General features: G+C 43.8%; 1 protein-coding gene across 2 annotated transcripts in view; it reads left to right on the top strand.

The window, feature by feature from the left end:
* Window positions 1–15,240, top strand: part of MTMR12 (myotubularin related protein 12) — a 62,186-nt gene that overhangs the window by 33,764 nt on the left and 13,182 nt on the right. For both annotated transcript variants that reach the window (XM_084629647.1, XM_084629648.1), the window contains 2 exons: window positions 1,428–1,534; window positions 5,865–5,989. In XM_084629647.1, the coding sequence (XP_084485773.1) occupies window positions 1,428–1,534; window positions 5,865–5,989 (232 nt within the window). The remainder of the gene's footprint in view (window positions 1–1,427; window positions 1,535–5,864; window positions 5,990–15,240) is intronic.

Genomic DNA, 15,240 nt, shown 5'->3' with positions numbered 1-15,240 from the left:
CACCTACAGCTCCCATTGACTTCACCTATGAAAAGCAAGTCCTTTCACACGTTTAGTTTCTAAACTAGACACTTTCTGGAGGAAAACGTTCGCTGCCTTTATTACCCTCATTAAACCTAATTCAGTGCTCTGATCCTCAAATATGCCACAGGACAGAGTACAGCAAACGGCATTGTTATACAGTAGCCTGCTGTTACCATGATGGCTTCTTCTAGTGAAAGCAAGAAGTTTTTGAAGCCCGTAAGTTAATTTCCGGTTACAAACACCAAGTGAAGAACTACATTTAAAAATCACTTCTGTGACCGAATTAGTTCCGGTTAAGATGGCAATGACAGGGTAATGTGGCAGACTTGTAGTTTTCTTGATGCAAGCAATCAGTCCCCTTAATCTTTTTGTAAAATGGTACCATTGGACTTAATTACTTCCAGTTCAAATTTTAGTTTACAAATAAAGCTGTATTCCAAATTGCCAGTGCTGCATATTCTCTCTTGGATGTGGAAGCCAAGCTGGGGCTTTTCTTCTTTCACACTAGCAGATACTCTAGACCAAATTATGACTTGGTTACACTTGTGCAATTGTTGGCATCTAATGGTGTTGCATAGGAGTAACTGAGTCATAATTTGGCCATCATATTTCTGTTGATGTATGAAAAGGAAATTGACTTTGAAAGCCCAGTTGTTTAAGGTGACCACTTTTAGGAGCACTTTTAGGAGCCACTGATAGGATATGCCTCCATGTTAGCACTCCAAAAGTGTGGACCATTGGAGGGACAAAGGAACAAGTTTTCATAAAGTAAACTTCTCTGCAATTTCTACTTTTTTTCTTTTCTTTTCGAGTGTAGATTCATTCTTTCTTTATGGCTTGTTGTTTGTTATACTGTCAGTCTTGCTTGAAGAAAATCTCAGATTGCAGTTTAAACCTGTGCATCAAAATCTGTGTCTTCCAATGAGACATGGTGTAATACTGCCCTGTAAAATAGAACTATTTGTGAGCTAGTTTTAGGAAGATGCATACCATAGGAGTTGTACAGCTACTATCTGTTGGACAAGACAAAGCAGTCTAAAGATTTATCTATGCAAGAAAACTGAATGGAATAGCTATTGCCAATTCTAGTCAATGTATGCAAGCCCAGAGGAAGAGCAAAGTCTCAACCATAACTGATAAACATATTACACCTACATTGTCCATTGCCTGTACCTAATGATTAAACTTCTTGAGGGTAATACTATAGAATGTCATGTTTGGAGCATTTGCCGTTGGTTCTAAAGTACAAGATAGCTGCTGAATGATTCATTGGATGCCCCAAACTATTCGTGATCAAGCAGCAGGAAGGGGTTTCTTATAGTCTAATGTTCACTCAAATAGAAACCTGTAGCTGTCATGTATACATGAGACTTAACTAACCAGGTAAATGTGTTTTTCTGTAGATTTGGTGTTGGTCTTGCCATAATGGTGCTTCTCTTCTCAAAATGTCTGCTTTTCCCAAAGAACAAGAGGACAACACTTCACAAATGCACAAAATTTTCTTGGATGGGTCAGTAATAGCTCTTCTGTCCATGACCTTTATAAAAAGTGCTTCTTTTGTTTTCTGTATTCTATGTCTGTGAGCCTCCATAGCAACAAGAGACTATTGCTTTTGATAAAGTTTTGTTTTCTATCCAGGGTATTTAAAAGCAATTTCTTATTAGGGGTTTAGCTTTAAGCACACATTGTAATAGTGGTATCATTGGTCAAGTAACTTTTTTTGCGGGGGAGAGGGGGGGAGGTGTGATCTCACAACTATGTATGTACTCACTAGAATAAATCTCTACAGAAACTGTTTGGGGATAGGTGGGGAGAGACTTCCTCTGTTAGCTTTTTTTTTTTTTTTTTTGGTAACTGTAGGCTTTAGCTGCAGTTAGCAGCAAAGCCTGTCATTTCTACAGATTCTCTTAGTCTAGTTGCATCCTTTGCAGGCAAATGAACTTCAAACACCTCTCTTTTTAAAAGCTCAACTTACACCTGTTTTAGGCCTCCAGAGGTTATATAATCTTAAAAACCTTGCTTCTCCAGCATTGATTTAGGCTGTAGAGGAGATGTAGCTGCTTCCCTTAAAGTAGTTACCAATTTCTAATCCAAATGAGCTGCAGCACCAACAGAGGCAGTTGAATTCTTTCAACATTTGATGTTGAGGTGAACTGGCAGCCCCAAACCAACTCCCAATTCATCTAAAATAGGACTAAAGGTTGTTAAACTAAGGAAGAAGTGGAAAGTGAGTTTTAAATTGCCATCCTCCATGGGCCCAGCTGCTCTTTCAGGAGTAGTTTCTTGGCTCTATGAACAGTTACCACCCTGTGCATTATAAAGGAGAAGACTGAGCCACAAGCAGCTGCTGAATGATAGCTTATTTGGGTGAAGAAGATGAAGATAAACAAAATTTCTAGGGGGCTAAAATAATTAACTTAATATGTTTTAAACAGTAGAGAAGGTTTCTAACCCTTCCCCTATATTTTCTTATGCTTCCAAATTTCATAATGGAAGGATATGTTGAATAAACTTTCAGAATTGTTTGAAAAACACTTTTTTGCAAAAGGTAAAGAACCATATGCAAATAGCAGATAGCCACAACAAGATGTGATTTGCTGTCTTGGGCTGTTGTCTTCAACTACCTGAGAACTCTGCCTTGTCTGTACTAGGAAGTGCCTAGTGGCTAACTATTACCACTATCAAGTTTTTAAACATGATTGTCATTGTATAGCTGAAGGTAAAATCATGCTTAACATTGTGGTTTTTTCCTAGTATACAACTGGTCTACACTTAATTTTACTGGCATAGTTGTGTTGGTAAGTGGTGTGACTTTTTTTGTTGACAGTTATGCTGGTAAAAGCCTTTGTATAGATGCAGTTATAAAGGTAAAGAAGTGCCTTATACTGGTATAACTATTTTAGATTCCTGAACAAAAATAAGTTTATCATGGTTACAGGGCTACTTGTACTTCTGTCTCCTTTTCTGGTCTCAGTGCAGTTCCTCAGGTGTTAAGCATCATGCTCTTACCTTTTGTGGGGAGTGTGGCGCTGGCAGCTAGCTAGCTAGCTTAGGGCATGACCTCAAAGAGGTGTTAATTCACTGTATTTGGGCAACAAAGGCATGTTAAATAGCACAGACAAGCCCATTCACTTGTCTTGATAAAAATCAAGAATAGATGTTAATTGTATTTACCTTCACCCTAAAAAAGGTTTCAGAGTAACAGCCGTGTTAGTCTGTATTCGCAAAAAGAAAAGGAGGACTTGTGGCACCTTAGAGACTAACCAATTTATTTGAGCATAAGCTTTCGTGAGCTGCGTCCGATGAAGTGAGCTGTAGCTCACGAAAGCTCATGCTCAAATAAATTGGTTAGTCTCTAAGGTGCACAAGTACTCTTCTTTTTGCGAATACAGACTAACATGGCTGTTACTCTGAAACCTACCTTCACCCTGTTAGACATATACCAGGGGAACCAAAATAACCTGTAGTTGGTAAATCCTTTTAATGTCTTTATATTACCTTATCATTCCTTTATATTATGCAACTATACCCAATTGTCATTAGATCAAAAGGCATGTATTTCATATTTAGATGTGAGTTTGTTTAATTGTGTTTACAAGACAGAAGCCTTAGGGGTGAAGCATTAGATCTTCAGAGCGATTAGGACTTTATACAGACTTGGGTATCTATTCTTCTATTGGAGGAACACCACATGCTGTGCTAAAATCACTTGCCTGGCTATTTTCAGTTATAAATTCTGGATCTTGGGCATGATCTGGGCATCTCAGATCCACTGAATACTATATCGGGGGAGGTTGAGCCATTGGACTGAGATCTCGCCCTCCCCCCCCCCCCCCCCGAAAAAAACAAACAAAAAAAAAACATTTTAGGACACCCTGAAAGATTCATGGAAGAACTCTAAGAGACTTATGGAGGATTAGCAGACATTATACATCTGCTAACAACTAGACTCATATATTTTGATTCAACCGTAATGTATTTAATCTGCCTTTAATCCTTTTAATAACTCATTTCTTTTTTCTTAATGAATCTTCAGTTAGTTTACGAAGGATTGGCTAACACAGTATTGTTTTTGGTGAGATCCTGAAGTATCCAGTAACCTGTGGTGAGTGGCCAACCCCTTGGGGTTGGAAGAACCTATTGTGTGGTGTGTTTTGGTTTTAGTAACCTTACACCATAAAGTCCAGTATGCCTGGGTTGTAAATAGGGGCTGGAGTGCCAAGGGGATTTCTGTATTCCAGGAGTACTCTTTATTACTGGCTTGGTGAATCTAATGATGGAATAGACCACCAGTTTAGGGGCATCTGCCCTATTTTCTAACAGTCTGTCTTGAGTTCAGGCATTCTTAGCTGTGAGTCACTCCAGACACCGTGACAGGTGGAATCTTGTGATTCTCCCACTCTTAGGGTTTGGCTACACTTGCAAGTTAGAGTGCATTAAAGCAGCTCCAGGCACCCTAACTCATGACCGGTCCACACTGGCAAGACACTTAGAGCACCTGGACTCTGCAGCTGGAGCGCTCCTGGTAATCCACCTCCACAAGAAGCATAATGCTTGCTGCACCTCGGCCGAAAGGCCCCTGCATTAGTGTGAATGAAGTGTGGCGTTACTGCACTGCGATCAGCCTCTGGAAACATCCCATAATGGCCACTCTTGTCATTGTTTTGAACTCCGCTGTAGGAATGCAGATATGCCCTTTCAAAGCTCCATTTCTGACAGCTGGCATGCTTATCTGCTTCGGGACAAAGCAACCATTAATGTGGAATGTTGCTGCTGTGAGTGTGAGAGAGAGAGAGGCGGGGGGCGAGGGGGGGGGTCTGCTGCTGTCTAAACTTACAAGACAGCATGGTGATATGCTGTCAGCCCCCAAAACCCACTCTCTCTCCCCCCACATACACACAACACATTCCGTCGCACACCATCCCACTCGAAAAGCATGTTGCAGCCACTTGCACGCTGGGATAGCTACCACAATGCACTGCTCTCTGTGACGTTGCAAGAGTTGCTAATGTGGCCATGCCAGTGCACTTGAATCTGACAGTATGGACACGCTGCAGCGCTTTCCCTACTGCGCTCTCCGAGGGCTGGTGTAACTCACAGCGCTCTACATCTGCAAGTGTAGCCATGCCATTAGGCCGGCTCCCCAAACTACAGCATCTCTATGGCAACTATGATTATTTAGGTCTAACTGGCTTCAGTGTCTGCAAGTCCTCCCTTCGGGAGCTGTGACAGTGGTGAATACAATGATCCAAAACAGCTTTCTTAAAACCAGAGAAAAGGGTTTTTAACACAACAGTCATTCATGACTATCTTGCCTTTCTCACTCATTCAGGGAGTGTCTCTGTTGAAAACCAGCCAAAGTTCTTTGTTCTCTCTTGTGTCTCTTTAGCCAGTTGGCTCTGCATTGTCTCTTATTACTTGAAATGTTTGTTAGATGTGACTGTTGGTATCCACCCCCCCTTCCCTGGTACATATCCTGACAGACCTGCTAGTGTATGTATTTAATGTATGCTTACAATATTCATAAATTATTACAGATTAGCTGACAGTATAAGGACTTATACCATATAGTTGCATCCACACCAGGACAATTTTGCTGGTTAGGATTGCTAGCATATGTAAAGCAGCAAAACTTTTGTCATGTGGACAAACCCATAGCAAGGTTGTTGCTGTGTATTCTAAAATAGTCCACTAATGCACACCTTTTTGTGGCTAACTGCTCTGCTTTTGCTATACGTATAGTATATATGGGGTGGGACATGAACCTTGCTACCTTCAGTGACAACTACCAGTGTTTCAGTTTCTCTAAACTGAAAGGTTTTATCTCTTTGATTATTCAGAGTTTATAAAACAATTAACAAACCTCCTTATGAAGTCTTGAAAACTGATGACCTTTCAAGCAGCCTTCCATCTCTTCAAGACATTCAAGCTGCATACACTAGATTTAAACAGCTGTTTCTGATAGGTAAGTTAAAATTAGAGTTAAATGAGGTGGGAAGAACCAAGATGTGATGCAAGTTCCTTTAGAGACTTGCTAATTTTGCATCCAGATACTCAATTACATCTCTAACAGATCTTGAATACAGTTCTTGATGTAAGAAATTGGTGGTCTGTTTCTTCTGATTGTAGGGTGAAAGGAGCCCTTTCTGAATAGTTATCTGATGATTGTCTCTGCAGCTCAAGTGAGATCTGTGCATATTTGATTGATGTATTAAACTGGAAGCCTGCTGTTGTCAACATTGTTAGCCCACACTAACAAGTCACCGTATCCATTAGAAAATGAGTTACAAAAACTTAGAACACACAGCAATTGGAAACCAACTTAAGTCTCATTAAAATCTAATGGTTAAAATAGAACACTGTTAAGCAGAAGTCTCAGACCTCCCATACCTAATTAAAATGAGGTTATATCAATGTTTTTAACCCTAAAATACTTGCAAATAGGCATTGGTAGTATTTGGAGGTATTTCAGAATTTTAGAGAACACCAGTATAATTGGGGTGATGAGACTACATTCTCTACAAATGCAGTTAAGTTTGACTTCATCCTGATTAACAATATATATTGCAAACCTAATGACTAAATGAACTTTCACCATTTTTGGTGTACCTTTGTAAATTCTGAAGTGCTGTTTGAGGCATGTCTTCACTGCCTGGTTAACTGGATTTATCTACACTCCAGTTAACTACTTTTGTGTTAACCTGGCTCAGGTGAGGGACGTGACACTGCAAAATAACAAGAGTGATTTTATGAGCAGCTGACAAGTTGTTCTGTAGCCTATACCTCCTGACACTCCAATTCAGGGGTTTCGTATGTGGACAGGACTAAAGATAGAGACAACATTTGTGTTAACTGCAGAGAAAACAGTTTTTAAAACAGGCTAGAGAAGAGCTGTTAAATTGTATAGTCACTCTGCTGCAATTTAGGGGAAGGATTAAATCATTAATTTAAATCACTTGTTTTTGAACGAAACCCATTGATTTAGATCAGATTGTGAATTTGTAGAACTGATTTGATTTTTTTTTTTTGCTCTTACAATTTTAGGTTAACATTTATAAGCTAAATTTTTCAAATGCCACTGATAGGGTCTCATTTGAATTTTATAAGACAGCCACAGGCAGAAACAAAATATTGAAACTTAGGCCCTGATCCTGTGAGCATTTCAGCAGATATGTAACTTTACTTGTGAGGTAGTGTCATTGAAGCCAGTGGGACAACTTGGGCTTTGGTTAAGCATGCGCGTAAATGTTTTCAGAATGAGGTTCTAAAACTGTATTTTTATTAAAACTGGTGTAAAATCTTTATCACTTCAAAACAAAATTACTTTAACAATAAAAAAGAATTAGACTTTCAATCCGTTGACTAAGCTACTGTGAACTTTTATACGTATGGCCAAAATTTGACTCCTATGGGTGGGATTTTCAAAAGCACTCGGTGTGTCTTTACTGTGGGGTTATCCTGGACTCTTCATCAGATGTTGCCCCTAACAGCCCTCCTGTCCACACACACAAACCTCTCACCAGGGTTAAATTTTTAACTCAGATTAACTGGCCTGACTGGGCATGTGGATTAGAGACCTGGTTCGGCTTTCACTCAGGCTGGTAACCTGCCCGTTTTATAGTGAGGACAGGACACAAGCTAAATTACTTCAATGCTGATAGTCCTCTAGTAGTACCTTCTCACAGTTCTCCACATGTGCCGAGGACAGATAAGTTGTCCTGCAATTTGCTGGGAAAGAATCCTACTACAACACAAAGAACCTAGGGATATGCCCCAGAAATCCATGGGGCTTACAGCAGTGGACACAGGAATGCGGGTAGGGCTTTGCAGGGTAGCTGCCTGTACATAGGCTAGGTTAACCTGGGTGCAGCTCATGTGGGCTAACTGCAATGAAGACATAACCCTAAGTGATAAGAGCACAAGTCCTACTGACTTAAAGCTGCAAACCCTGATGGCATATAACCATTTCGGTTTTCTTGACTTAAGGAAGTTCAGTATATCTGGTGGTGGTTGCAAATATAACATGGGCTATTTACTTATCAGCTGTTGGTGGTGATATCAGAATAAAGATATTAGTGAGACCTTAGACTCTTTTTTTTTCCCCCCAATTTAGATGAGCATTTTAAATGTGAAAACTTCTTAGTAGGAAAAATATCTGTATAAAAGTCTGAAATTCTGTAACCCTTTCTGCATCAAAAGCATGTACTTGTGAGTTGGTTCTGCAGCTCCTCCAGTAGTCCCACTGCCCCTTCTTTCTAGTAGGCCCTCTAGTTTACCCACTGATTTCAGCTAGCTAGTGTGTAGCTACTAAACGTGTGACGGTCAGCTATCTCACACGATCAGCCTGCCTCCTGGCAGTTTTTTCCCTTTGCAGCTGCTATTAGGTACCTAATCCAACTGCCTTCTGTTGCTTAGAAATCTCCTCTCCTCCACAAAAAGAAAAGGAGTACTTTTGGCACCTTAGAGACTAACAAATTTATTTGAGCATAAGCTTTTGTGGGCTAAAACCCACTTCATCGGATGCATGCAGTGGAAAATACAGTGGGGAGACTGGGGGGGAGGGATAGCTCGGTGGTTTGAGCGTTGGCCTGCTAAACTCAGGGTTGTGAGTTCAGTCCTTGAGGGGGCCATTTAGGGATCTGGGGCAAAAATTGGGGATTGGTCCTGCTTTGAGCAGGGAGTTGGACTAGATGACCTCCTGAGGTCCCTTCCAACCCTGATATTCTATGATTCTATGAGATTTTATATACACAGAGAACATGAAACAATGGGTGTTACCATACACACTGTAACGAGAGTGATCGATTAAGGTGAACAATTATCAGCAGGAGAAAAAAACCTAGTGATGATCAGGATAGCCCATTTCCAACAGTTGACAGTTTTTTGTACATGGATATTAAACCGTGTATTAAAACTAATCTAGATTGTTTTAAATATACAGTTGAATCAGTTAAGACTCTTATAAATTTAACCATTCAAGACCTTCCCTATGAAGGTGTAGCTCTCTTCTCCGAAAAGACGGATAAGAGACTTCACAGCTTGAAGGACTTGAGGGCTACCCTTTGTTCGCTGGGACGTCACATTCCTGCTACCCAGTGCAGACATTTTAGGCCTTAGCCTGCCCCTTGCCCTTACCAACCCCAAAACTGCCAGGATGCTCCTCATAGGCAAAACAGGAGCACTTGGAGGAGGCAACACCCTCCCTCTGGACAAAGCTCTGGCCAGCCCAGAGCCCCACTGGGCTCTAGACCACCCTTTTGAGGGTATCGTCAAGGACGGCTTGCCAGTACGATCTTTGGATCCTTCCCATCTTACTTTCTCATCCCTTCTATCCCCTTTCCACTGTGCCTGGTCCCGAATTACTTCAGACCGATGGGTGCTCTGCACGGTAGAGAGGATATTCCATCTAATTCTGTACCCTCACGTCCCCTCCCACCCCCTTCCCCATCCCTCTTCAGGGACCCCTCTCATGAGCAACTTCTAATTCAAGAGGTGCAGTCCCCCCTCTCAGTAGGGGCAGCGGTGGAGGTTCCTCAGTAGTTAAGGGGCAAGGGTTTCTACTCCTGGTATTGCCTAATACTGAAGGCCAAGGGGGGCCTCAGACCCATACTGGACCTGTGACAGCTCAACACGTACGTAAAGAAACACAAGTTTCACGTGGTCTCGCTAATCTTCATTATCCCCTCACTGGATCCAGGAGACTGGTACTCCGCTCTTGACTTGAAGGATGCATATTTTCATGTTGCAATAGTCACACATCACAGATGCTACCTCAGATTCGTGGTGAACAGAGGCCACTACCAGTTTGCTGTCCTCCCGCTCGGACTGTCTACTGCCCCCCAAATATTCACAAAATGCATGGCAGTAGTCGTGGCGTTCCTGCACAAGCGCCAGATACAGGTTTCTCCATACCTTCTTGATGACTGGCTGATCAAGGGTTGCTCGAGAGCCCACGTCGAGGCTCAGGTCGAATTTATAAGGAGGACCTTCCTCAACTTAAGTCTCCTCCTGAACGAGGAAAAGTCTATGTCCCCAGTGCAGAAGGTAAAGTTCATAGGCATGGTCCTGGACTCTACCCAAGCCAGGGCATATCTCTTGGGAGCCAGGTTTCGCACACTCCAGGACATCCTACAGAGCCTCAGACAGTTTCCCACGATGTCGGCAAGAAACTGTTTAAAGCTGTTGGGACACATGGCCTCCTGCATGTACATGGTGCAGCACGCCACGGTCAGGCTGCGCTCACTCCATAGAATCATAGAATATCAGGGTTGGAAGGGACCTCAGGAGGTCATCTAGTCCAACCCCCTGCTCAAAAGCAGGACCCATCCCCACTTAAATCATCCTAGCCAGGGCTTTGTTAAGCTTGACCTTAAAAACTTCTAAGGAAGGAGATTCCACCACCTCCCTAGGCAACGCATTCCAGTGTTTCTCCACCCTCCTAGTGAAAAAGTTTTTCCTAATATCCAACCTAAACCTCCCCCACTGCAATTTGAGACCATTACTCCTTGTCCTGTCCTCTTCCACCACTGAGAATAGTCTAGAACCATCCTCTCTGGAACTACCTGTCAGGTAGTTGAAAGCAGCTATCAAATCCCCCCTCATTCTTCTCTTCCGCAGACTAAACAATCCCAGCTCCCTCAGCCTCTCCTCATAACTCATGTGTTCCAGACCCCTAATCATTTTTGTTGCCCTTCGCTGGACTCTCTCCAATTTATCCACATCCTTCTTGTAGTGTGGGGCCGAAAACTGGACACAGTACTCCAGATGAGGCCTCACCAATGTCGAATAGAGGGGGACGATCACGTCCCTCGATCTGCTCGCTATGCCCCTACTTATACGTCCCAAAATGCCATTGGCTTTCTTGGCAACAAGGGCACACCGCTGACTCATATCCAGCTTCTCGTCCACTGTCACCCCTAGGTCCTTTTCCGCAGAACTGCTGCCTAGCCATTCGGTCCCTAGTCTGTAGCTGTGCAGCTCCAGTCTTGGTTGGCGTTGGTGTACTGACCAGCCCGAGATGCATTGGACAGGATTGTAACCCTGCCCCGCCTGGTGCTGGACTCCCTCTTATGGTGGCTCGACCTGCGAGTAGTTTGCGCAGGAATGCCTTTTGCCAGCCCTCAGCCCTTGCTCTCCTTGGTGACAGATGCTTCTGATCTGGGTTGGGGTGCTCACCTAGGGGACCTCAACACCCTCTGGTCTCCAGTGGTCCTCGCTCTTCACATCAACATCAAAGAGCTGAGGGCAGTGCGTCTGGCATGCTACGCTTTCAAAACGCACATAATGGGCAGGAGTGTTTCAATCCTCATGGACAACACTTCGGCGATGTTCTATATCAACAAACTGGGGTACACGCTCCTCTCCCCTGTGCTGGGAAGCCCTTACGCTGTGGGACTTCTGCATAGAGCACTCGATCCACCTGCAGGCTTCATACCTCCCAGGGGTCTGAAACATGCTGGCAGACAGCCTCAGCCGGACCTTCCATGGCCACGACGTGGTGAGCCAGACGTGGTGAGCTCAATCTTTCGGTTCTGGGGCTCTCCCCAGATAAACCTATTCGCCACTCCGGGCAACAGGAAATGTCAGACATTCTGTTGCCCCGGGAGCCACAGCTCGGAAGGCATCCCTGATGGACCCTTTCTCTTTTGGGAGGGCCGCCTGCTATATGCTTTCCCACCCATCCTCCTAGTCCACATGGTGCTCCTCAAGATCCGCAGGGACCGGGACAGAGTTATACTAATAGCGCTGGCATGGCCGTGTCAGCACTGGTTCACCTCATTCCTGGAAATGTCTATAGTGCCCCCACTCACCTTACCACTGGTCCCTGACCTGATCACGCAGGACCAGGGCCAACTCCGGCACCCGAATCTGGAATTTCTCCACCTTATGGCCTGGATGCTGCATGGCTAAGTGCCGCAGAGCTGTCTTGTTCGGACAATGTCAGACAAGTCCTCCTGGGTAGTAGAAAACCCTCTACCAGGGCTACGTACCTGGCCAAGTGGAAAAGGTTCTCCATCTGGGTGGAGCAACGCAGTCAGTCACTGCTCCTCGCCCCCATACCATTTATAGTGGACTACCTCCTTCACCTAAAACATCAAGACCTGTTCCAGTCATCAGTAAGAGTCCACTTAGCCGCTATCTCCGCCTTACATCCGGGCTCAGATGGTCTGTCTTTGAGAAAACGACTGACTATAGGGTTTGCAAGGGTTTTGACAGGCTCTTCCTGCTCACACGTCAGCCCGTCCCTGCCTGGGACTTCAATTTAGTCCTCTCCAGGCTTACAGGCCCTCCATTCGAACCTCTGGCCACATGCTCCTTGTTATATCTTTCATTCAAGGTCACGTTCCTGGTCGCAATTTTTAGGGGACTTATTCCTTCACCCACTTACTTCCTTGGTCCTTCTCGCATGAACAGAGAGCAACAATACCCGAAATCCAAAGGTGCAAACAATTCGATGTTTATTGGCGTGAACTTCCAGCAAGCGTGATTCCAGTTTCCTTTCTTAGCGTCCCCCTTCCCAGCTCTGACACCACAGAGCCTTACACCTGTGTCCCTGTTCCCATTTCCCCTTTAGCAAAACATGATTCCAATTTCCTTACCCCCATTCCCTGTTCCCATTTCCCCCCTCCCACCCCCTCTCACTCACTTCCTGATTGACTGCAGACTATATAGTAAAACTTGAGTTCTGCTTAGCTATACCTTAACCAATCATTTTCCTGAAATTTAGCTAACCAATCCTCACATTGTAACATGATTATGTAACCAATTATATCCCACCACCTTAATTAGTTTACACCCAGAAAAATTAATTATACAGCAGACAGGAACAATCACAGAACCAGACAGATTATACAGACAAACAATAGCAAAGTGGGAACTATAATGACAAAACAATACAGAAGTGAGGATTTCACATCCCAGCTATTGACAAGTGAGTTCTTGCCAGACAAGATGTTATCAAACTAAGTTTCCTTTTACATCTTCTAGGCACTTCCCTTTCTCTGGAGGCGATAGGCATTATCAGGACAGGATTGTATTCCTAACAGCCCAATAAGAAAAGGAGTACTTGTGGCACCTTAGAGACTAACCAATTTATTTGAGCATAAGCTTTCAAGAGCTACAGCTCACTTCATCGGATGCATCTGATGAAGTGAGCTGTAGCTCAAGAAAGCTTATGGTTAAATAAATTGGTTAGTCTCTAAGGTGCCACAAGTACTCCTTTTCTTTTTGCGAATACAGACTAACACGGCTGTTACTTTGAAACCTAACAGCCCAATAGGACCTTATTTCAATGTGACTAGTTTGGAATATGAGGATGTGACTGGTCGCTTCCCAGCTTATGGCTGCCTCCGTTGCTTAGCCAAAGGCCTTAGCCTAAGAACAGGGCCTCAGACTGTCACAGTAAGAGAAGGACCTTGCACCGCCAGACAGTGATTTTGATTTTCTTTTATACCTCTATATCTAGCCAACTGATAAGAATACACCTAAATTCTTAAAGTACAGGCCTTTGCAGACAGGCCTGAATATCTATATCCTACAGCAATTACCTCGGCTCGACGGGTTTCGGAGCTCAGGGCCTTCACAGTTTTTCATAAGGATAAGGTCCAACTTAGGCCTCATCTGGCTTTTCTCCCGAAGGTTGTCTCCCATTTTCACATGACCCAGGACATCTTCCTCCCAGTGTTTTATCCCAAGCCACACTCCTCCGATAGGGAGCGCAGGCTACACTCACTGGACGTGCGTAGGGCCTTAGCCTTCTACATAGAGAGAACTAAGTCGTTCCGGAAGTCCGTCCAACTCTTTGTAGCCATTGCAGACAGAATGAAAGGCCTCCCGGTATCCTCTCAATGCATATTCTTGTGGATCACGTCCTGCATTAGGGAGTGCTACACCCTGGCAAAGGAGCCCGCTCTGCAGATAACCATCCACTCTACCAGGGCCCAGGCCTCCACTGCAGCGTTCCTGGCGCAAGTCCCTATTCAGGAAATGTGCAGGGCAGCTACGTGGTCCTTGATACATACATTTACGTCGCACTATGCAATTACACAACAGGTCAGGGACGATGCGGCTTTTGGGCGAATCGTGCTCTATTCTGTGGATAACTCCGACCCCACCTCCTGAGCTCTAGCTTGTGAATCACCTACATGGAATGGACATGAACAATCACTCGAAGAAAAAATGGTTACTCACTTTCTCGTAACTGTTCAAGATTTGTTCATGTCTATTCCAATACCCACCCTCCTACCCCTCTGTCGGAATAGTCAGTAAGAAGGAACTGAGGGGGTTGGGGATCGGCAGGCCTCTATGCTGGGTGCCATTAAGGCGCCACTCCAGGGGGTGCCCAGGCCGATCCTACGGACGCTGCTAGGGGGAAAATTTTCTGGCTGACGTGCACGCGGCACACACACCTGCTTGGAATGGACATGAACAACACATCTCAAAGAACAACAGTTACAAGAAAGTGAGTAACTGTTTTTTCTTTATATTGGAGACAAACAGTGCATGTCAACTGTAAGATTCTTCCAGTGCTACTTGTTACACCTTCCAGAGCTTGTTGTCTGGGTTTGGAGCAGTTCAAGGCACTGTCAGATCATTAAACTTAAAATTGCTTTCTTTAGTAACTTGGCCTTGTCTGATCTGCACCTATGGGAGGATCATATCCCCTTAAAGTCTGTCTCTGAAAAGGAGGGATTTCTGTTCATCTCCTAAAGCAAACATTTCATAGATTTTACTGTTTTTTTTTTTTTTTGGATGGATCCTATATGCAGTCCATTATTGCAGGGGAAGGAGAAGTTGCATATATTGGGCTTTCTTTGTCCTGTGACCCACAAGATGAAAACTGATCTGCAATCAAAGGGACACTTAAGTTAAAATTGACCCTTCTTTGAAAGCTGCTTTGCCTGTTAGGAATGCTCTTAAACTTTCTAAAAACATGTTTTAGTTAATTGACTATGTTCACACAATGTATTTTTGCACTTCATGCAGCTTAACTGAGAATAGGCCAGTTCCTGTCTTTGTTTCTAGTGCATTCTTAGCCCACATTTGTAAACACTTCATGAGAACCAGTAGAGGGTGTCTCCTCCCCTGCAGCCCCCAAGAGCACTCAAGCTGCCTCCTGTGAATCCAGAAAGGAGGTGGGGAAGAAATAGCTGCTCTTCCAAATATTTTGGAAGGGCAGAGAGTGGATTGGGAAATCTGTGGAGGCAGATAACCTAT

Source organism: Lepidochelys olivacea (assembly GCF_965140295.1).
Source record: "Lepidochelys olivacea isolate rLepOli2 genome assembly, chromosome: 5".
Taxonomy (NCBI): domain Eukaryota; kingdom Metazoa; phylum Chordata; order Testudines; family Cheloniidae; genus Lepidochelys; species Lepidochelys olivacea.
This window is presented reverse-complemented; position numbering and strand designations above follow the sequence as displayed.